Consider the following 24,497-nt stretch of genomic DNA (forward strand, 5'->3'; position numbering starts at 1 on the left):
TACTTGTGTAGGAAGGAACTGCAGATGCTGGTTTACACAGTGGACGCAGAATGCTGGAGTAACTCAGCGGGACAGGCAGCATCTCTGGAGAGAAGGAATGGGTGACGTTTCGGGTCGAGATCTTTCTTCAGATTGAGAGGCTGACGTCTCAGTCTGAAGAAGGGTCTCAGTCCCGAAACATCACCCATTCCTTCTCTCCAGAGATGCTGCCTGACCCGCTGAGTTACTCCGGCATTTTGTGTCTACATTAATCTACTTGAACAGAATGGACAGGAGAGGGAGATCGTGGCAAGTCTAGCTGGGGTGCAGTTCCACAGAGCGTGCAGCAGTCCCTTAACTCAGCACGTAACCATGCAGTAGTTGTTGGTGGTCCATTCCACAAAGTGAGTGGAAAATGTTCCAAGTCTTGAGCAGGTCCAAAGTGGGCATTTAAGCAAGAATCTTAAAAATGGAGCGGGAAATGAGGCGACAGTGTTTTGGGAACGTTAAATAGGAGATGCCCAACAGAACGAGAGATCACTTAACCCTGTGTCAACTACAAACAAAATGGCCGCCTGTATAGCCTCTTCAAGCGCGTGACTCACTCCCTGTGTCAACAACAAACAAAATGGCCGCCTGTATAGCCTCTTCAAGCGCGTGACTCACTCGGAACACCATTGCGTTTGTACAGGTGGCACTTACCGAAAGCATGGAGAAGTTCGGCTTGGATTGCCCTGGTGAATTTTTTGACCAGGCACATTGCAGTAAGGCCAGCGAAAAGCATGTTGTAGACAAAGATGATGTAAAAGTTTCCCAGCCAATCAAACCTGCCAAAGTTTCCCAACAAGTCAAAGTTTGTGATTCCTAAAACACACACACAAAAAAAAAGACTTTTATTAAAGGGCTGCAATAATCCACAATGTTAGAATTTTGCAATTCAACACTCATTGTAACACCTGCGAGTATATTCAGAAGTGCGGCATGCTCAGGTTTAGTTTAGTTTAGAGATACAACGCGGAAACAAGCCTTTCGGCCCACCGGATCCACGTCGACCAGCGATCCCTGCATATTAACACTATCCTACACACACCGGGGACAATTTTTTAAAAACATTTATACCAAGCCAATTAACCTGCATACCTGTACGTCTTTGGAGTGTGGGAGGAAACCGAAGATCTCGGAGAAAACCGACGCGGGTCATGGGGAGAACGTACAAACTCCGTACAGACAGCGCCCGTAGTCGGGATGGAACCCGGGTCTCCGGCGCTGCATTCGCTGCAAGGCAGCAACTCTACCGCTGCGCCACCGTGCCGCTCGAGGGTCATTTAATAAGATTTAATAAGAGCAGTTCAGTAGAAGGGGGGAGTATTAAAGTGATCACCTACTGCATAAAATCCTCCAATTAAACCACACCCACTAAGTCAGAAACAAGGTAAATACTATACTTCAGTAGCTCTTTTCTTTTAAAGCCAGCCATAATATTTAAGAGATTTAAAGAAAAATTAAGAAGAGCTCTCTATTCAAGATGCATTCTTCTGCAGGTATAGATAGTGTTGCAGCAACGTGACCAAGCAAGTGTAAGCCATGCTATCGATGGCCAGATCTGATCAGCAGCAGCCTGAACGAACATGATCACTGTGCACATATAGAGAAGGGAACAAAGCCTCAAGAGTTGCTGCCTTTGATTTGAGCTTTTGCATACCTTTCATTCATTCAGCCAATGGAATGTTGGCCTTCATAACAAGAGGAGTTGAGTACAGGAGCAAAGAGGTCCTTCTGCAGTTGTACAGGGCCCTAGTGAGAACGCACCTGGAGTACTGTGTGCAGTTTTGGTCTCCAAATTTGAGGAAGGATATTCTTGCTATTGAGGGCGTGCAGCGTAGGTTTACTAGGTTAATTCCCGGAATGGCGGGACTGTCATATGTTGAAAGACTGGAGCGACTAGGCTTGTATACACTGAAATTTAGAAGGATGAGAGGGGATCTTATCAAAACGTATAAGATTATTAAGGGGTTGGACACGTTAGAGGCAGGAAACATGTTCCCAATGTTGTGGGAGTCCAGAACCAGGGGCCACAGTTTAAGAACAAGGGGTAGGCCATTTAGAACGGAGATGAGGAAATACTTTTTCAGTCAGAGAGTTGTGAATCTGTGGAATTATCTGCCTCAGAAGGCAGTGGAGGCCAATTCTCTGAATGCATTCGAGCTCGTAAGGATAGCGGAGTCAGGGGGTATGGGGAGAAGGCAGGAACGGGGTACTGATTGAGAATGATCAGCCATGATCACATTGAATGGCGGTGCTGGCTCGAAGGGCCGAATGGCCTACTCCTGCACCTATTGTCTATTTGTTCTATGTACCTGTTCAAATCCCTTGTTTCCCCTCTCACAAGTTCATAAGTGATAGGAGCAGAATTAGGCCATTCGGCCCATCGAGTCTACTCCGCCATTCAATCACGGCTGATCTACCTCTCCCTCCTAACCCCATTCTCCTGCCCTCTCCCGACTCTCAGTCCAAAGAAGGGTCTCGACCCGAAACGTCACTATTCCTTTTCTCCAGAGATGCTGTCTGACCCGCTGAGTTTGGCTTTTTGTGCGTTATCTTCTCTAATGAATATGATCTACTGTTTATGTGAAAGCAATGTGAAACAGTTGTTAGGATTCGAGTTCTGGGGGGGGGAGGGATGTTGACTCTCATATGATGAGACTGGCTTGCCAGAGCCAAATAGACAACTCTGTTTAGGAAAGAAAGCAGACAAAATGTGCAAGAAAGAATCAGTCTGAAGAAGGTTCTCGACCCAAAACGTCACCCACTCCTTCTCTCCAGAGAGGCTGCCTCTCCCGCTGAGTTACTCCAGCACGTTGTTTCTATCTTAGACAACTCTGTTCATTGGTAAAATGACAGATGATCAGTGGGGGACATTTGAAGTAGAATTTAATGTGACAGAGAACTTGGTTTAGCCAGTTACCACCCAAGATATGTGGATAAATCGCTCAAGGGCAAGGCACCTGCAACTTGTGACCATTACTCACTGCGTGGGGACTGGCTTTCAGAAAAGAATTTGGAATGTGCAGATGGAATGTTTAAAATCCAAAAAATGTCCACTGCAGGTTTGGGCAACTCAGGTGGTAGAGCTGCTGCCTCACAGCGCCAGAGACCCAGGTTCCATCCCGACCTCGGGTGTCGTCTATGTGGAGATTGCACGTTCTCCCCGTGACCGTGTGGGTTTCAATAGACAATAGGTGCAGGAGGAGGCCATTCGGCCCTTCGAGCCAGCACCGCCATTCAATGTGATCATGGCTGATCATTCTCAATCAGTACTCCGTTCCTGCCTTCTCCCCATACCCCCTGACTCCGCTATCCTTAAGAGCTCTATCCAGCTCTCTCTTGAATGCATTCAGAGAATTGGCCTCCACTGCCTTCTGAGGCAGAGAATTCCACAGATTCACAACTCTCTGACTGATTTCCTCCAGTTTCCTCACACCCCAAAAAACATGCAGGTTAATTGTCCTGTGTAAATTGTCCCCAGCGCGTCGGGCGGGAGTGGATGAGAAAGTGGGATAACATGGATCTAATGTGAACGGGCGATCGATGGTGGGCGTGGACTCGGTGAGCCAAAGGGCCCGTTTCCATGCTGTGTCTCTAAACAGCTAAACTCTTCAACAGCAGAGCAAAAACAAGACCGAACGGAGACAAAACACTGAGACAGTGCCTCTGCCTCACCAGGTGATAAAGGCGTCGAATATTTGCATTCGTCATTTTAATCTAAGATCTAACCATTCTGGTGAGGGAGGGTGGGTTTCAGTTAAAGATTTTCCAATATTTCTGCATATAATACAAGAGATGAGCATTTTTTTTACACACATGTAGATTTTAAGAATTGGAAACAGGGCTTCAAGTCCCCGTGGGCTTTGGAGTCTGGCGCCACCTGCAGGCAACCTCAGACAACTGAAGAAGGGTCTCGACCCGAAACGTCACCCATTCCTTCTCTCCAGAGATGCTGCCTGACCCGCTGAGTTACTCCAGCTTTTTGTATCTATCTTCAGATAACACAGCACAGCTCCAAGATGGTGCAATGGTCTTCAGGGAAGTTACTTTGCTTCGGCAATGTAGAAACAAGGAAATGCAGATGCTGGTTGCAGAAAAGAAAGTGCTGGAGTAAGTCCGCAGGTTAGGCAGCCTCTCGAGAGAACAGGGATGGTTGACGTTTCGGGGTACCGACACAGAGGGATTCAATTGGACTTGCACTTGGATACATAACGACTGCTCTTCATGTCACGTGCTGGCAGTGGTGCCCTGAGATGCAGTTCAATAGAAACAATCTTTCCCACCTTCCCTTCAGAAAATTCACAGACACAATATAAAACCTCTGTACCATACACAAGATAAAAGCCTGACTTACCACCTACGTCATTGGAGACCCTCGGACTATCTTTAATCGGACTTGACCTTGCACTAAACATTGTTCCCTTCATCATGTATTTGTACATGATTTTGTATTGTATTTATACACTGGAATTTAGAAGGATGAGAGGAGATCTTATCGAAACGTATAAGATTATTAAGGGGTTGGACACGTTCGAGGCAGGAAACATGTTCCCAATGTTGGGGGAGTCCAGAACCAGGGGGCCACAGTTTAAGAATAAGGGGTAGGCCATTTAGAACTGAGATGAGGAAAAACTTTTTCAGTCAGAGAGTTGTGAATCTGTGGAATTCTCTGCCTCAGAAGGCAGTGGAGGCCAATTCTCTGAATGCATTCAAGAGAGAGCTGGATAGAGCTCTTAAGGATAGTGGAGTCAGGGGGTATGGGGAGAAGGCAGGAACGGGGTACTGATTGAGAATGATCAGCCATGATCACATTGAATGGCGGTGCTGGCTCAAAGGGCTGAATGGCCTCCTCCTGCACCTATTGTCTATTGTCTATTACACTGTGGACGGCTTGATTGTAATCTTTCCGCTGACTGGTCAGCACGCAACAACAAAAGCTTTTCACTGTACCTCAGTACACGTGACAATAAACTCAACTAAGAGCTTTGGGGGAAATGGAGTAATATATTGAATTTGCTCTCTGGTCTGAGCAAGTAGGAAGGATCTCACCAATGCCTCAACCAAGGCCAATAAACTGCACAAACCAGAAAGCCTCGTTGAGCCTAATTAGTTTTAAATTTAGACCAGGATGATTTGCACGATCCACAAACACTGACTGAAGGTTCAGCACGCTAGAGTGCGTGGAAGCATCGACAACGACTTACCAAGTGTCCGGGAGAATACAGGCAGGGCTGAGCTCAGGACAAGCAGAGACACACAGTTCCCGATTATCTAGATAAAGCAGATCAAAAAAAGGTTTCACATCTACATACTAAAACTCTCGTTTGTTATCTTGTTTGTGACTGAACTTCAGCCAAAACGCTACACGATAGCGCGACAATTTTAGCCCCACCTCACTCACCAGTCACTTTAGTGATAATGCAAGTAGTTTTATTGAAATCCGTGTTATATTTTTAACGTTATTCACATTTTAAAGTTTAAAAGGAGGGGAGGGGGAGGAAGGGGGGAGTGGGGGGGAAGGGAGAGGGGGGGGGTTGAGGAGAGAGGGGACGAGGGGGAGGTCAGGGTGCTGCACCAATGCAGGAGAGGTTTGGGCCCAATGGGTCCACCTTGTCTAGTATAATAAAGATAAATGGCATCCTTTAAACCATCTTAACTGGGACATACCGAGACTGCAGAAGCCAACTTTTTTCCCTTTCTCCTGTATCTGTACACTGTGGACGGTGGTGAATATATGGAATGCATTGCCACAGACAGCTGTGGAGGCCAAGTCAGTGGGTATGTTTAAGGCAGAGATTGACAGATTCTTGATTAGTGCGGGTGTCAGGGGTTATGGGGAGAAGGCAGGAGAATGGGGTTGAGAGGGAGAGATAGATCAGCCATGACTAAACGGCATAGTAGACTGGATGGGCCGAATGGCCTAATTCTGCTCCAATCACTTATGAACTTGGAATGCAGCGTGTCAAAGCTCTTGGATTAAATGTTTCACGGTGGGGACTGGTTTATATAAAACTATAATGACTGCATCCCATTTAATCTAGTTCGATCAGGTCTGATCTTGAAAACTGTCCTGTTTTGTTCCCCTCACATAGCACAGGGCATTCAAGCATTAGAAAAAAAGTTCAGAATGGGGCCACTGGATTATTAATAATAATTAAAAGCCCTTAATTACCAGAGCAGACCAAGAGATGTGCTGCTTTTAACTACAACAAACATGGTGAATATTCGAATGCCGTTGGTCTTTGCCGGATTGCGTATAGAATTCAAACACAATTCTGCAACCAAACTGATCGAGATGCAGAAGGTAAATTAACCCTCCAGTCTCTTGATCACAGTGCAATACACTTCCCCAAGCTTGTACAGCAATGTGCTATTAAATGGTTCAGTTACAACTCTGGTCTAATCAACACAAAAGAGAGACACGAGTTTACAGAAAGAGGCACAGAGTGCTGGAGTAACTCAGCGGGTCAGGCAGCATCTGTGGAGAACATGGATAGGTGACGTTTCACAGAGTGCTGGAGTAACTCAGCGGGTCAGGCAGCATCTGTGGGGAACATGCATATGTGACATTTCGGGTTGGGACCCTTCATCAGACAGAAGGATCCAGACCCGAAACGTCACCTATCCATGTTCTCCACAGATGCTGCCTGACCCGCTGAGTTACTCCAGCACTCTGTGAAACGTCACCTATCCATGTTCTCCAGAGAGGCTGCCTGACCCGCTGAGTTACTCCAGCACTCTGTGAAACGTCACCTATCCATGTTCTCCAGAGAGGCTGCCTGACCCGCTGAGTTACTCCAGCGCTCTGTCTTTTTTTCTAATCAACGCACGACTCAGGGGAACGGATTCCAACGGGTACATGAACACCTACCTTGGTCATGGTGGTGTCCTGCTTCCTTGGGGCAAGTTTGATGAAAAGCGGAGAACTGTAAAACCCGACGACTGACGACACCATCAAGTAACTGCGTTGAAGTTAAGTCGTAACAATACTCACCCTGACGGACAAGACGCAACCCAGAGCATTAGATGCCGCCCATCCCCATTGATAGCAACAACAGACCAGGGTGCTGTATCCTCACTCAAACGAGAAGGGTGGAGGATTCAAGTCGCATCCCAAAGTGCAAATGCCCAAAGATCCAGAGATCCAGCACCTTCAGAGATGCCATCTTGAAGATGAAAGATTAACCCACGCTCAAGACGTACAGTTATGTAGGTTAATTGACTGGGTAAATGTAAAAATTGTCCCTAGTGTGTGTAGGATAGTGTTAGTGTGCGGGGATCGCTGGGCGGCACGGACTCGGTGGGCCGAAGGGCCTGTTTCCGCGCTGTATCTCTAATTCTAAAATCTCTATCCCTAAATCTAAAAAAAAAAAGCTCCCACCTTCCTTTACTTTGGTGTCGTTTAGAGATACAGCAGGGAAACAGGCCCTTCGGCCCACTGAGTCCACGCTGACCATTGAACTAGCGTGAGCGGGTGATCAATGTTATCCCACATTCTCATCCGCTCCCTGCACACTAGGGGGTAATTTACAGAGGGCCGGTTAACCTAGAAACCCGCACGTCTTTGGGGACGTGGGCGGAAACCGGAGCGAAACCCAAGCGCGGTCATAGAGAGAACGTGCGAACTCCACACAGACAGACAGCATCCCAGGTCAGGATCAACCCCGGGTCTCTGGCGGTGTGAGGCAGAAGCTCTACCCGCTGCGCCAATGTACCGTCATCCAAGGTGGGCAGAAAAGATCCTACGGCACTACGGTGAAGAACAGGGTGCTAAATGTATTCCTCAACCACCATTGTCCGTTGATGGACTGGCTTCTCTCCCACCTTACCACAGTGACGACACTTAAACAAAACATTTCATTTAGAAGGATGAGAGGAGATCTTACCGAAACGTACAAGATTATTAAGGGGTTGGACACGTTAGAGGCAGGAAACATGTTCCTAATGTTGGGGGAGTCCAGAACCAGGGGCCACAGCTTAAGAATAAGGGGTCGGCCATTTAGAATGGAGACGAGGAAAAACTTTTTCAGTCAGAGAGTTGTGAATCTGTGGAATTCCTGGCCTCAAAGGGCAGTGGAGGCCAATTCTCTGAATGCTTTCAAGAGAGAGCTAGATAGAGCTCTTAAGGATAGCGGAGTCGGGGGGTATGGGGAGAAGGCAGGAACGGGGTACTGATTGAGAATGATCAGCCATGATCACATTGAATGGCGGTGCTGGCTCGAAGGGCCGAATGGCCTCCCCCTGCACCTATTGCCTATTGTCTATTTGGCTGGAAAGTGCTTCGGGATGTCCCAAGATTGCAAAAACACACACTGGAAATGAAAGCCCTTTCTTTGTGTCTGGAAAGGATACAAAATCAGAACAACTTCCACAGCCGCTCCAAGTGAACCGAACATAGAGAGAGAGTCTTTTCCCAGAGGAGGATCCTGGAATAGAAATAAAAATACTTAGCAACACAGCAGTCACACTCCACAACAGGGCAAGTCAATGTTCAACGCACTAATCTCCCCCAGCTATGGATGCAGTTGTGTCATTATAACTGGGTTGGAGACTTACGGCGCAGAAACAGGCCATTCGGCCCAAGCTGCCCAAACGACCCATCTACACTAGTCCCACCTGCCTACATTAGGCCCATATCCCTCTAAACCTGTCCTATCCATGGTTGACGTTGGAGACATCTTTGGAAGGAGCGAAGGAGAAAGGAAACTCAGACACTGTGCGATCTCACACGGCGAATAATGACATGATACAAGACAGCAGTCACCACCACAACTGTGGGTGATTCAGCACAGAGCAGCCAACAAATCCCAAAGACCATCACCATACCGCAAGGGTCACCTATAAAACACCAAGCCTCCATTTTGCTCCCTAGTCCAACCAAGATACATCACACAGTTGAAAAGAAATAGCGTGAAAACAGTGTAGGTACTTCTCTAGTCCCTCCATTTAGTTTAGTTTAGTTCAGAGATACAGCGCGGAAACAGGCCCTTCAGCCCACCGAGTCTGTGCCGACCAGCGATCCCCGCACATTAACACAAGCCTACACACACGAGGGACAATTTACACTTGTACCAAGAATACAAACCCAAGCCAATTAACGTACAACAATTAACCTGCACGTCTTTGGAGTGTGGGAGGAAACCGAAGATCTCGGAGAAAACCCACGCGGGTCACGGGGAGAACGTACAAACTCCGTGCAGACAGCACCCGTAGTCAGGATGGAACCCGGGTCTCTGGCGCTGTGAGGCAGCAACTCTACCGCTGCGCCACCGAGCCGCTCCATGTTCAGATAGGAGGGACAATGGGCTAATTCTCCACCTTTGGTCCATCGGTAGAGTTGCTGCCTTACAGCGAATGCAGCGCCGGAGACTCAGGTTCGATCCTGACTACGGGCGCCGTCTGTACGGAGTTTGTACGTTCTCCCCGTGACCCGCGTGGGTTTTCTCCGAGATCTTCGGTTTCCTCCCACACTCCAAAGACGTGCAGGTATGTAGGTTAATTGACTGGGTAAATGTAAAAATTGTCCCTAGTGGGTGTAGGATAGTGTTAGTGTGCGGGGATCGCTGGGCGGCGCAGACCCGGTGGGCCGAAGGGCCTGTTTCCGCGCTGTATCTCTAAATCTAAATCTTCAGAAGCACAGAAGCTCTCGATTCAGATCCTGGAGCTCCCTCTGCTGTTCACTAAAACGACTGCAGGACGCTGGGCAGAAATCCCAGCTCCAGAGGCATCCATTTCGACAAACTATCTGTTGTTTGAGTGTGGTTACACCTGTGCACTTTGCTGCTCCATTGCGCATGGAACAAATGAAGGGGCCTTGCTGCTCAGCTGGTTGGGAAGCTTCTAATCAAATGCCAGGTTGGCAAGCGATTGAAATGTTTTGTAAATGGAGTTAGATCAGGCTCCCAAACATAGGTTTCCCAAACTCATCGTAACACTTGCTCATAGACAACGAATGAAATGAATTCCATTTTACTGCATGCTTACTGGCTTTACCTTGCACTGAAGGTTATTCCCTTATCATGCATCCGTACACTGTGAACGGCTCGATTTGTAATCATATATTGTCTTTCCACTGGCTGATTACCACGCAACAAAAGCTTTTCACTGTACCTCGGTACACGTGACAATAAACTAAGCAGATAGCCGAAAACTGGTGGGTATATAGAACAAGCTGCAAGAGGAGGTAGTTGCGGCACGTACTATAACATTTAGAGATAGAGTCATACAAAGTGGAAACACGTCCTACCTGCCCACGCCAACCAACATGCCCCACCTACACCTGCCTGCATTTGGCCCATATCTATCTAACCCCATCCTATCCATGCACCTATCTCAAATGTTTTTTTAAAGTTTGTGATAGTCCCTGCCTCAACTACCTCCTCTAGCAGCTCGTTCCATATACCCTCTACCCTTTGTGTAAAATTAAATCTTCCTTTAAAAGACATTTGGACAGACAAGTTGGGCGCAGTACATGGCTGAAGGGTCTCGACCCAAAACGTCACCTATTCCTGCTCTCCAGAGATGCTGCCTGACCCGCTGAGTTATTCCAGCACTCTGTGAAACGTCACCTATCCATGTTCTCCACAGATGCTGCCTGACCCGCTGAGTTACTCCAGCATTTTGTATCCGTATCCTGGCTATATCTAGACATGTTTTCGAATGTGACACACAGTGAATTAAGCCAAAGCTCAAAGCACTCAGGTTGGGCAGCATCAGAAAACAGGTTCAGATGAAAGGTCACTGATATGAACCGTTCCTCTCTCCGTAGACGCTGCCTGACCAGCTGAGCATTTTCAGTTTTCACTTTAGATTTCGGGCAAAATACATGTTTGGCTTGACGTTCTTTACCTGCATCCCATAGGGCATGGCTGTTTCATCAATGAGTAACTCAAACACATGGAAGCCGACCAGCAGGACTGAGATTCCCTGAAATCCAATAAACATACCACGTCAGAACAGTGTAAGAACATAACTGCAGATGCTGGTACAAATCAAAGGTATTTATTCACAAAATGCTGGAGTAACTCAGCGGGTCGGGCAGCATCTCAGGAGAGAAGGAATGGGTGACGTTTCGGGTCGAGACCCTTCTTCAGACTGATGTCAGGGGGGCGGGACAAAGGAAGGATATAGGTGGAGGCAGGAAGATAGAGGGAGATCTGGGATTTCTTTAGTCAGAGGGTGGTGAATCTGTGGAATTCATCGCCACTGAAGGCTGTGGAGGCCACAAGTCAGTGGATATATTTAAGGCAGAGATAGATAGATTCTTGATTAGTGCGGGTGTCAGGGGTTATGGGGAGAAGGCAGGAGAATGGGGTTGAGAGGGAGAGATAGATCAGCCACGATGGAATGGCAGAGTAGACTTGATGGGCCGAATGGCCTAATTCTACTCCTATCACTGATGATCTTTCAATTCCATTTTTTTTTAAAGATTGGAAAGTGGAAGGTTCAGAGCTACATAAGAGGTGGGGAGACAGGGCAGAGCAAGTCGTGTTTTTGGCTAATGGGGTAGCTTAGTTGAAAGGACTCAGTGCTGCTGCATGTGTTTACACCAGCTTTAGGGAACAGGAAAAACTCAGAAGGGGAAGAAAAAAAGCACTAAATCATATTTGATTTGACCGAGTATAGCAGTTCCACAATAATGAAGTAACGTTGAATCGCAGGTCAAGTAATGTACAGTTCCTGGCTCACCTGGCTGGAATTTAGAAGGATGAGAGGTGATCTTATCGAAACGTATTAGATTATTAAGGGGTTGGACACGTTAGAGGCAGGAAACATGTTCCCAATGTTGGGGGAGTCCAGAACAAGGGGCCACAGTTTAAGAATAAGGGGTCGGCCATTTAGAACTGAGATGAGGGAAAACCTTTTCGGTCAGAGTTGTGAATCTGTGGAATTCTCTGCCTCAGAAGGCAGTGGAGGCCAATTCTCTGAATGCATTCAAGAGAGAGCTGGATAGAGCTCTTAAGGATGGCGGAGTCAGGGGGTATGGGGAGAAGGCAGGAACTGGGTACTGATTAAGAATGATCAGCCATGATCACATTGAATGGTGGTGCTGGCTCGAAGGGCCGAATGGCCTCCTCCTGCACCTATTGTCTATTGTCTATTGTCACAGAGCCAAACAGGTTTGCAGTACAGGTCAGCAAACCCTTCATCTCAACCAGGCCTTTAATGTGAAGTCACATTTTCAGGATGTAGTCATAACAAGCACAATCAATTACCACAAAGAAAATTACCTCAAAACTAAAAAATTCAAACACAAAGTGGCCAGCGGAGGCCATTTCAAACTGAGGTGAGAAAACCCTTCTCCACCCAGAGAGTTGTGAATTTGTGGAATTCTCTGCCGCAGAGGGCAGTGGAGGCCAATTCACTGGATGAATTTAAAAGGGAACTAGATCGAGCTCTGGGGACTAGTGGAATCACGGGATATGGGGAGAAGGCAGGCACGGGTTACTGATTTTGGATGATCAGCCATGATCACAATGAATGGCGGTGCTGGCTCGAAGGGCCGAATGGCCTCCTCCTGCACCTATTTTCGATGTCTATCTCTATGTTTTATATGGGGGGGTGGGGGGGAATTGTGAGTGAACTATTATACAGGCCCACCACTTATTTTCAATGTCTATGTCTATGTTTAATGGGGGGGGGGGAGAGATTGTGAGTGAACTATTATACAAGTCCACCATCTATTTTCGATGTCCATGTCTATGTTTAATGGGGGGGGGGGAGAATTGTGAGTGAACTATTATACAGGTCCACCACCTATTTTCCAGGCGGTCACGGTGGCGCAGCGGTAGAGTTGCTGCCTTACAGCGAATGCAGCGCCGGAGACTCAGGTTCGATCCTGACTACGGGTGCTGCACTGTACGGAGTTTGTACGTTCTCCCCGTGACCTGCGTGGGTTTTCTCCGAGATCTTCGGTTTCCTCCCACACTCCAAAGACGTACAGGTTTGTAGGTTAATTGACTGGGCAAATGTAAAACTTGTCCCTAGTGTGTGTAGGATAGTGTTAATGTGCGGGGATCGCTGGGCGGCGCGGACTCGGTGGACCGAAGGGCCTGTTTCCGCGCTGTATCTCTAAATCTAAAAAACCTTTGGTTCGAGAGCTTCTCTGGATTATCCGTTTTGCCGGACCAGAGGTCACGGTTTCGGAGTCGAGTGGAACGGTACCGGAACGGCCCGCCTAGGCCGCCGAGAAGCCGTGAAACCGGCCCGCAAAGTCGGCCGCGGATGCAAACTTGCACTCTCACCGCCAAGCCCCTTTTGCAGTCAAGGGTTGAGAGGGGTTGCTGCCTGCTATCAGACATTAGCAAGAGCAGTCCAGACATCGGCAACCTCCAAATTGCTGGAGAATGCTGCAGGCGATCGATCCCTTTGACAACTGTGGCCCCAAGTGGACTAATCAAAGGACGCTTTGACGATATTGCGGTAGAACACACACAATTCAACCTCGATACAATCCTGCGCAGGAAGGAATTGCTGGTTTATACTGACGATGGAAAATGCTGGAGTAACTCAGCGGGTCTGGCAGCATCTCGAGGGAAAAGGGATAGGCGATGTTTTGGGTCGGAACCCTTCTTCAGGCACAATGCTATTTGGTTTTGCAGAGAAACACTCAGCCCATTTTAAGAAACATCAGACGTGCAGGCGACATGCAAGACTAGTGGATGCAGGAATTCGACCCAAAACACAGCTCCAAAACCTCTCGTAGGAACAAAGTCAGACTAAAAGGTGCACCGTGGACACCAGGTGACATTGGACAGGCAGTTGGCTGCATTTAATTGGTAAGGCATTTAAGAAGCACATTTCTTGCAGAACACTTTGTAATTAAACGTTCTGTCCGGTCGGCAACTCTGGACATGCGAACAAGATGTGATTGCGTGCATCGCATTCCCTACTTGGACAAGGTGCGTGTTGACCTGAACGGGTGGGTGGGGGTGTTCTTTGCACCATTGTAACACGGATGCAAATACGTTCTTTGAATTGTGCAAGTTGACCGGCAAAATACAAACGGGCCAAATGAGCAGGAAGAGGCGGAGATTTTTTTCATGAATTATGTATGGACAGGGAAATGGGAATTCCTTCCCACCTCACAAAAAGTATAAATCTTTTAAGGACTTACAGTTAATGCCAGAAGCAGCAACATGGCCAATGGATAGCCCAGATTCCTTTGCCACGGAGACGCCCTTCTTCTCATCTCTGTCGGGAGAGATTTGCAGTTAGGTGTGCAGGGTCATGGGCACGCAACTTGGCACGGGCGGGCACACTTTGATGCAGGCACACTCTCTCACACGCGGGCGGGCACACTCACGCGGGCACACACTCTCACACGGACACAGACTGACATGGGCACACACTCACATGGACACAGAATGACATGGGCACACACTCTTGCACGCGGGCACACTCTCACACGCAGGCGGGCACACTCACACGGGAACACTCGTGGGCACACACTCTCACACGGACACAGACTGACATGGGCACACACTCTCACACGCGGGCACACACACATAGACACAAACTGACATGGGCACACTCACACACGCGGGCACACACACAGACACAGACTGACATGGGCACACACACACACAAGGGCACACACACAGACAGACTGACATGGGCACACACACACACACACACACACGTGGGCACACACACATAGACACAGACTGACATGGGCACACACACACATAGACACAGACTGACATGGGCACACACACACATAGACACAGACTGACATGGGCACACTCACACACGCGGGCACACACACACACACAGGCGGGCACACTCACACGGGCACACTCTCGTGGGCACACACTCTCACACGCGGGCACACTCACACGGACACAGACTGACATGGGCACATACTCTCAAACACGGGCACACTCACACGGGCACACTCTCGTGGGCACACACTCTCACACGGGCACACTCACACGGACACAGACTGACACGGGCACACACTCTCACACAGGCGGGCACTCACGCGGGCACACACTCTCACATGGACACAGACTGACACGGGCACACACTCTCACACACTGGCACACTCTCACACGGACTTACCCAATTTAAGCCTTCTGGCATGAATACTCTGGAACTGATTTTTGAGAGATTCCACACTAAAGAACACCCAGCAGGATGACCACTTGCCTGCCACCAGAACAAAGGAGACACATTAGCAACAATTTCACTTAAATTACTAAGAATTTCACTCAAAATTTCAGTCATACAATTGCAGATCGAACCTTGGACTAGAATGAACAGCTACCTGGCACACGAGGCTTTACAATGCAATATTCTTTTTAAGACATTTATTGTTTGAGAATGCAATACTAACTATGTACTTAACACAAAAAATTATATCAAGTCCAGCTAAGCTTATTAGCCAAGCTACTGCTTGGGTAGCTTACAACCCAATGGCATGAACATTGATTTCACCAATTTTAGGTGACCTCGAACAAATCGCCCCCCTAACCCCCCCCACCGAACCTGGACACAGATTTCTCTCCCTCCCACTACATTCCTCCCTCTGGCTTCACAATTCACAACTCTTCAATCTGCCTATCAAAAACTTCCCTTCACCTGTTATCGGCCAGGTTTTGTCCTGCCTCTCCTCTTTCAGCTTTCTCCCCGCCCCGACAATCAGTCTGAAGAAAGGCCACAACCCGAAACGTCACCTATCCATGTTCTCCACAGATGCTGCCTGACCCGCTGGGTTACTCCAGCACTCTGTGAAACGTCACCTATCCATGTTCTCCACAGATGCTGCCTGACCCGCTGAGTTACTCCAGCACTCTGTGAAACGTCACCTATCCATGTTCTCCACAGATGCTGCCTGACCCGCTGAGTTACTCCAGCACTCTGTGAAACGTCACCTATCCATGTTCTCCACAGATGCTGCCTGACCCGCTGAGTTACTCCAGCACTCTGTGAAACGTCACCTATCCATGTTCCCCACAGATGCTGCCTGACCCGCTGAGTTACTCCAGCACTCTGTGAAACGTCACCTATCCACGTTCTCCACAGATGCTGCCTGACCCGCTGAGTTACTCCAGCACTTTGTGTGCTTTTTGTAAGCCAGCATCAGCAGTTCCTTGTTTCTACGCTTATTTCACGATCGTTCATGGCTGTGAACAGACGACCGTGTGTAGCCAGGAGTCGTGGAACATTTTTGCATACCGTTTAACTTGTGCAACACTGCGGCCTCTTCAAATCGTGTGCAGTTGAGCTGTTCTTCCAGATCCTCCAGAAGCTGAAAGTAAAAGAACAGGGATGAATAAAGTCATCCGTCCCCCCTTTCAACCACTTACATTGAGGGAGCACCTTTAGACAATAGGTGCAGGAGGAGGCCATTCAGCCTTTCGAGCCTGTACGCACCGCCATTCAATGTGATCATGGCTGATCATTCTCAATCAGTACCCCGTTCCTGCCTTCTCCCCATACCCCCCGACTCCGCTATCCTTAAGAGCTCTATCTAGCTCTCTCTTGAATGCATTCAGAGAATTGGCTTCCACTGCCTTCTGAGGCAGAGAATTCCACAGATTCACAACTCTCTGACTGAAAAAGTTTTTCCTCATCTCAGTTCTAAATGGCCTACCCCTTATTCTTAAACTGTGGCCCCTTGTTCTCGACTCCCCCAACATTGGGAACATGTTTCCTGCCTCTAACGTGTCCAACCCCTTAATAATCTTATACGTTTCGATAAGATCCCCTCTCATCTTTCTAAATTCCAGTGTATACAAGCCTAGTCGCTCCAGTCTTTCAACATACGACAGTCCCGCCATTCCGGGAATTAACCTAGTAAACCTACGCTGCACGACCTCAATAGCAAGAATATCCTTCCTCAAATTTGGAGACCAAAACTGCACACAGTACTCCAGGTGCGGTCTCACTAGGGCCCTGAACAACTGCAGAAGGACCTCGTTGCTCCTATACTCAACTCCTCTTGTTATGAAGGCCAACATTCCATTGGCTTTCTTCACTGCCTGACCTTTTTTGTCGTGGAAAGTGCTGTGATACATGACATACAAATCAGATAATGTGTTGCGGCAATTCGCACAAGTGGCCACGGGACAAGTTGAAGAGATGGGTTTTCGGGGAAAGTCCTGCAGGATTGGAGTTCGAGAACCTAAGCGAGGATATTCTGAAGTGTAGAACAGTGGCAGAAAAACGTTGGCAATGCTGAAGTAACAAAAATTGGGCATGCGAAAGGAGGCCGATTTGTAGGCTTATATACACTGGAATTTAGAAGGATGAGAGGAGATCTTATCGAAATGTATAAGATTATTAAGGGGTTGGACACGTTAGAGGCCGGAAACAGGTTCCCAATGTTGGGGGAGTCCAGAACAAGGGGCCACAGTTTAAGAATAAGGGGTAGGCCATTTGGAACTGAGATGAGGAAAAACTTTCAGTCAGAGAGTTGTGAAGGTGTGGAATTCTCTGCCTCAGAAGGCAGGAGGCCAATTCTCTGAATGCATTCAAGAGAGAGCTCGATAGAGCTCTTAAGGATAGCGGAGTCAGGGGGTATGGGGAGAAGGCAGGAACGGGGTACTGATTGAGAATGATCAGCCATGATCACATTGAATGGCGGTGCTGGCTCGATGGGCCGAACGGCCTACTCCTGCACCTATTGTCTATCAGTGACCATCGCCCACAGCAAGAACCTCCACACCAATTTGCTAATGCCGCACATACATTGGAGATTAACCTTTAGAACAGAGCCAACTTTAAATCAGGCATTTTTATGCACGGGCTTGCTAGCTTCTTTCAATGGCCTTCAAAATGTCTTTATTGATATTCAATTTATCATTGATGTCGGAAGCAAGTTTAAACCTGCTTTGAAAGCTTTTGTTTCAAAACTTTGGACCATGTAACCAGTGGCAGAAGAAGAGAACCGAAGAGAGAATGTGCAAACTGCACACACAGACAGCACCCGAGGTCAAGATCGAACCAAGGCCTCTGGCGCCGTGAGGCCAGAGGGTTGCTGGCACTCAGGAGTCCGCCCCAGTAGGAAACAGTAAGCAGAGCAAAGCCAAAGTCAGTCGAGAGGTAGCTTACCCTGGGTTTTACAAGCAGCTGCCCAGTGACGGTGAACATTCGGGACAGGCCAAACGGAGTGCACACTGCAAAGAGAAGTCAAATCCAGAAATCAAACACCCTTGCAGTTCACACACGTTGAGTTCAGATTGGCCAGTGCTCACTTTGGATACAGCATGGAAACATACCCTTGGGCCCACCAAGTCCATGCCGATCACCCGCTCACACTAGTTCCATGTTATGCCACTTTTGCATCCACTCCCGACACGCAAGGGGCAATTTACAGAGGAACCATTAACCTGCAAACCCGCACGTCTTTTGAGATGAGAGGGGAATGCAGAGCACCCAGACGAAACCCACGCGGTCACAGGGAGAACGTGCAAACTCCACACAGACAGCAGCCGAGGTCAGGATCGAGCCCGGGACTCTGGTGGTGTGAGGCAGCGGCACTACCCGCTGTGCCACCCTCAAAGTTCGGCAAACTGACAGGCTACTTGACAGAGATGCACAGTTTGTTTTCTCTACAGAGGGGTTTCTCTGCAGAGGGTTTGCTCAGGTTGGAGTTTGCACTGGGGGCAGGTCTAGGGATGCGGGGCCAGGACACAAGATGAATTTCTTCACTCAGATGGAAGTGTCTCTTTGTAAACGTGTCCCCAGAGAGCTGATGGGCCCAGCTGGCCAACACATTCAAGGCAAAGATCAATAGATTTGTGAATATGAAGAAAGATTTGTGGATATGAAGAAAATTAAGGGATATGGAGATCAGGCATGACCTCTGTAAACCTTTCTTTTAATGCTCAGCTCAGCATTAGCCCAGAGCAGGGGCGGCACGGTGGCGCAGCGGTAGAGTTGCTGCCTCACAGCGCCAGAGACCCGGGTTCCATCGCGACCACGGCTGCTGTCTGAACGGAGTTTGTACATTTTCCCCGTGACCGCGTGGGTTTTCTCCGGGTGCTCCAGTTTCCTCCCACACTCCAAAGCCGCACAGGTTTGCCGGTTAATTGGCTTTGGTGAAATTGTAAAATCGTCCGCAGTGTGTAGGATCGTGTTAGCGTGCAGGGATCGCTGGTCGGCGCGGATTTGGTGGGCCGATGAGCCCATTAACGAACTGCGTCTCTAAAGTTTTTATTCACAAAATGCTGGAGTAACTCAGCAGGTCAGGCAGCATCTCGGGAGAGAAGGAATGGGTGACGTTTCGGGTCGAGACCCTTCTTCAGAAGGCAGTGGAGGCCAGTTCGTTGGATGCTTTCAAGAGAGAGCTGGATAGAGCTCTTAAGGATAGCGGAGTGAGGGGGTATGGGGAGAAGGCAGGGACGGGGTACTGATTGAGAGTGATCAGCCATGATCGCATTGAATGGCGGTGCTGGCTCGAGGGGCTGAATGGCCCACTCCTGCACCTATTGTCTATTGTCTATTGACCTGCTGAGTTACTCCAGCATTTTGTGAATAAATACCTTTGATTTGTACCAGCATCTGCAGTTATCTTCTTATACTATCTCTAAAGTTTTTAACGTGGAACAGAAGTTCCAGTGCATTGGCAGTGAATGCGAGAAGTGAGATGGAGGAAGTAGGACAGTTCAAAAATTAACCTAGCAGTTTAATCAAATTAAAATTTAATATTTGATGACATTTCTACTTTAACACAGTAACTATAAGCAAAATATGAACTGGAGGAACGTAGCAGGTCAGGCAGCGCCTGCAGAGGGAAATGGACAGGCGACGTTTCGGGTCGGGATATAAAGAAGGGTCCCAACCCTAAACGTCGCCTGCCTATTCCCTCCACAGGCGCTGCCTGACCTGCCGACTTCCTCCAGCACTTGGGGAGGTCCTTACTCAAGATTCCAGCATCTGTAGATCATGGTGCCAACAGTAATTAAAATGTTGAAATGCTGGAGAATGCTGAAAGATTATAATTAAACCCAAAATGATAGACAATAGACAATAGGTGCAGGAGGAGGCCATACGGCCCTTCGAGCCAGCACCACCATTCAATGTGATCATGGCTGATCATTCTCAATCAGTACCCCGTTCCTGCCTTCTCCCCATACCCCCTGACTCCGCTATCCTTAAGAGCTCTATCTAACTCTCTCTCGAATGCATTCAGAGAATTGGCCTCCACTGCCTTCTGAGGCAGAGAATTCCACAGATTCACAACTCTCTGACTGAAAGTTTTTCCTCATCTCTGTTCTAAATGGCCTACCCCTTATTCTTAAACTGTGGCCCCTTGTTCTGGACTCCCCCAACATTGGGAACCTGTTTCCTGCCTCTAACGTGTCCAACCCCTTAATAATCTTATACGTTTCGATAAGATCTCCTCATCCTTCTAAATTCCAGTGTATACAAGCCTAGTCGCTCCAATCTTTCAACTTATGACAGTCCCGCCATTCTGGGAATTAACCTAGTAAACCTACGCTGCACACGCTCAATAGCAAGAATATCCTTCCTCAAATTTGGAGACCAAAACTGCACAGTACTCCAGGTGAGGTCTCACTAGGGCCCTGTACAACTGCAGAAGGACCTCTTTGCTCCTATACTCAACTCCTCTTGTTATGAAGGCCAACATTCCATTGGCTTTCTTCACTGCCTGCTGTACCTGTATGCTTCCTTTCAGTGACTGATGCACTAGGACACCCAGACAAAACTGTCGTATGTTGAAAGACTGGAGCGACTAGGCTTGTATACTCTGGAATTTAGAAGGATGAGAGGGGATCTTATTGAAACATATAAGATTATTAAGGGATTGGACACGCTAGAGGCAGGAAACATGTTCCCGATGTTGGGGGAGTCCCGAACCAGGGGCCACAGTTTAAGAATAAGGGGTAGGCCATTTAGAACGGAGATGAGGAAAAACTTTTTCAGTTGTAAATCTGTGGAATTCTCTGCCTCAGAAGGCAGTGGAGGCCAATTCCCTGGATGCTTTCAAAAGAGAGTTAGGTAGAGCTCTTAATGATAGGGGGTATGGGGAGAGGGCAGGAACGGGGTACTGATTGAGAATGATCAGCCATGATCACATTGAATGGTGGTGCTGGCTCGAAGGGCCGAATGGCCTCCTCCTGCACCTATTGCCTAAAAACTGGCAGCGCTAAATAGAAAGGGAAAGCAAAATATCCCCAAACTTTTTGTGCCAACAACAAGGGGAAGTTGAACAGTTTGGAAAGTCCTGCAGCAGTGGTAATAGTTTGTCCGCTGCCCACGTTGGGACTGTTTGACCCACGCTCGACCCACACAGTACATCGATAAACGTACAAGAGCGGTTTTAAACGCCTTTAGCCTTCATGAGATACATGCATCAGAGGCAATTTTATGCTGGAGTTACTCACAGAGGAGAAGCTGGACTCCAAAGAGAGAGATGCAAGAATACAGGTACGGAAGATAATAGTCCCACAGATCTGCTGGTGAAAAACTCCACGTTAGTAATCAGGATAACAAAAAGAACGACGGCAGAAAATGGAGTGCGAGTTGGCAACTTTTAAAACTTAGCGGCTGTAACATCTGAAAGTGTCCGGTCGCAAGGATGTATCAAGCTCCGTCCCAAGGTATTTATTCACAAAATGCTGGAGTAACTCAGCAGCTCAGGCAGCATCTAGGAGAGAGGGAATGGGTGACGTTTCGGGTCGAGACCCTTCTCCAGTCTGAAGAAGGGTCTCAACCCGAAACGTCACCCATTCCTTCTCTTCTAGATGCTGCTGACCTGCTGAGTTACTCCAGCATTTTGTGATACCTTCGATTTAGACAATAGACAATAGGTGCAGGAGGAGGCCATTCGGCCCTTCGAGCCAGCACCGCCATTCAATGTGATCATGGCTGATCATTCTCAATCAGTTCCCCGTTCCTGCCTTCTCCCCATACCCCCTGACTCCGCTATCCTTAAGAGTTCTATCTAGCTCTCTTGAATGCATTCAGAGAATTGGCCTCCACAGCCTTCTGAGGCAGAGAATTCCACAGATTTACAACTCTCTGACTGAAAAAGTTTTTCCTCATCTCAGTTCTAAATGGCCTACCCCTTATTCTTAAACTGTGGCCCCTTGTTCTGGACTCCCCCAACATTGGGTACATGTTTCCTGCCTCTAACGTGTCCAACCCCTTAATAATCTTATACGTTTCGATAAGATCTCCTCTCATCCTTCTAAATTCCAGTGTATACAAGCCTAGTCGATCCAGTCTTTCAACATACGACAGTCCCGCCATTCAGGGAATTAACCTAGTAAATCTACGCTGCATGCCCTCAATAGCAAGAATATCCTTCCTCAAATTTGGAGACCAAAACTGCACAGTACTCCAGGTGCGGTCTCACTAGGGCTCTGTACAACTGCAGAAGGACCTCTTTGCTCCTATACTCAACTCCTCTTGTTATGAAGGCCAACATTCCATTGGCTTTCTTCACTGCCTGCTGTACCTGCATGCTTCCTTTCAGTGACTGATGCACTAGGACACCCAGATCTCGTTGTACGTCCCCTTTTCCTAACTTGACACCATTCAGATAATACTCTGCCTTCCTATTCTTACCACCAAAGTGGATAACCTCACACTTATCCACATTAAATTGCATCTGCCATGCATCCGCCCACTCACACAACCTGTGCAAGTCACCCTGCAACCTCATAGCATCTTCCTCACAGCTCACAGTCACCCAGCTTTGTATCATCTGCAAATTTGTTAATGGTACTTTTAATCCCTTCATCCAAGTCATTAATGTATATTGTAAATAGCTGCGGTCCCAGCACCGAGCCTTGCGGTACCCCACTAGTCACTGCCTGCCATTCTGAAAGGGACCCATTTATCCCCACTCTTTGCTTTCGGTCAACCAATTTTCTCTCCATGTCAGATTTGTACCAGCATCTGCAGTTATTTCCGACACAACTTGCTGCTCCACTGCGATTTCTCCTCAAGCTATGTCTACTTTGAAGACGTTCCCCTCTCTTCGACGAGAGTTTAGCAACATGCTCTCTCGCTGCTCCCCCTCTGTGATTCCTCCTGCCCCCCTACTCGATGACGTCAGTCTGAAGAAGGGTCTCGACCCGAAACGTCACCCATTCCTTCTCTCCTAGATGCTGCCTGACCCGCTGAGTTGCTCCAGCATTTCATGATACCTTCGATCTGTACCAGCGCCTGCAGTTATTTTCCTACACAAGCTCTGCCCCAAAGTAACGGGAGTGTGGCCCGGATCACGACTCCGAGATTCACGATGACATCAGACTGCTTCCTCTTGCTCCACCTCTCCTCAGGCGGACTGGAAACGCCGGCGGGATACTCACCGTACAGAGACTCCCTGCTGGCGGCATCGTTGTTGATGATCGCAGACGCCACCCAGACAATCCCCAGAACCAGGAGGGTCAGAAGAAAGAGGACAACAAACGTTTCATACACTCGAGCCATAACCCCCTGTTTAAAAATAAAAAGCAGCAATTTAGGCCAAGGTCTTCACCTTCACTCCGCGGAGCGGTACAGCACAAGAACAGGCCCTTCGGCCCACAATGTCAGTGCCCAACACAATGCCAAGACCAACCCTCCTCTGCCTGCACAGAATCCAGATCCCTCATTCCCTACAAATGTATATGCCTATCTAAAAGTCTCTTAAATGTCACTATCGTATCTGCCTCCAACTGGGCGGCATGGTGGCGCAGCGGTAGAGTTGCTGCCTTACAGCGAATGCAGGCGCCTGAGACTCAGGTTCGATCCTGACTACGGGCGCCGTCTGTACAGAGTTTGTACGTTCTCCCCGTGACCTGCGTGGGTTTTCTCCGAGATCTTCGGTTTCCTCCCACACTCAAAAGACGTACAGGTATGTAGGTTAATTGACTGGGTAAAATGTAAAAATTGTCCCTAGTGTGTGTAGGATAGTGTTAGTGTGCGGGGATCGCTGGGCGGCGCGGACTCGGTGGACCGAAGGGCCTGTTTCCGCGCTGTATCTCTAAATCTAAAAATCTCATTCCCTACAAATGCATATGCCTATCTAAAAGTCTCTTAAATGTCACTATGGTATCTGCCTCCTCCAACACCACCCTGAGCAGCACATCCCAGGGATTCACCTCCCTCCGTTTAAAAAGTTTCCCCACACATCTCCTTTAAACTTTCCCCCTCTCACCTTAAAGCTGTGCCCTCTGGTATTTAATTTCGTCATCCCATGAAAAAGGTTCTGACTGTCTACCCTATCGATGTCTCTCACAATTTTACAAACTTCTATCAGGTTTCCCCTCAAACTCTGGCGCGCCAGAGAAAAAAATCTAGCCTCTCCCTGCAGCTCATGCCCCCTAATCCAGGCAGCGTTCTGGTGACCCTCCTCTGCACCCTCTCCAAAGCCTCCACGTCCTTCCTGCAATGGAGCGACGCAAGACTCCATTTACTGTACTATGTTTAAATTGAAACCGTAGATAGGGAGATTTCTTCATTAAAACCAGGAACCAACATTCATAATGATGGCAGATGGTTCGATTGTG

At 48.2% G+C, this 24,497-nt stretch overlaps 1 protein-coding gene across 2 annotated transcripts in view; it reads right to left on the reverse strand.

The window, feature by feature from the left end:
• Positions 1–24,497, reverse strand: part of lmbr1l (limb development membrane protein 1-like) — a 66,163-nt gene that overhangs the window by 8,343 nt on the left and 33,323 nt on the right. Inside the window, exons 6-16 of one of the 2 annotated variants that reach the window (XM_078431546.1) lie at positions 23,316–23,442; positions 21,381–21,449; positions 18,082–18,146; positions 16,204–16,276; positions 15,088–15,174; positions 14,141–14,217; positions 10,873–10,950; positions 8,377–8,450; positions 6,896–6,986; positions 5,229–5,295; positions 682–843 (exon numbers count right to left, since the gene is read on the reverse strand). In XM_078431546.1, coding sequence (XP_078287672.1) covers positions 682–843; positions 5,229–5,295; positions 6,896–6,986; positions 8,377–8,450; positions 10,873–10,950; positions 14,141–14,217; positions 15,088–15,174; positions 16,204–16,276; positions 18,082–18,146; positions 21,381–21,449; positions 23,316–23,442 — 970 coding nt within the window. Of the gene's footprint in view, positions 1–681; positions 844–5,228; positions 5,296–6,895; positions 6,987–8,376; positions 8,451–10,872; positions 10,951–14,140; positions 14,218–15,087; positions 15,175–16,203; positions 16,277–18,081; positions 18,147–21,380; positions 21,453–23,315; positions 23,443–24,497 lie in introns of both variants that reach the window. The other variant, XM_078431545.1, reaches the window with a different exon arrangement.

Source organism: Rhinoraja longicauda, chromosome 42 (genome assembly GCF_053455715.1).
Source record: "Rhinoraja longicauda isolate Sanriku21f chromosome 42, sRhiLon1.1, whole genome shotgun sequence".
Taxonomy (NCBI): domain Eukaryota; kingdom Metazoa; phylum Chordata; class Chondrichthyes; order Rajiformes; family Arhynchobatidae; genus Rhinoraja; species Rhinoraja longicauda.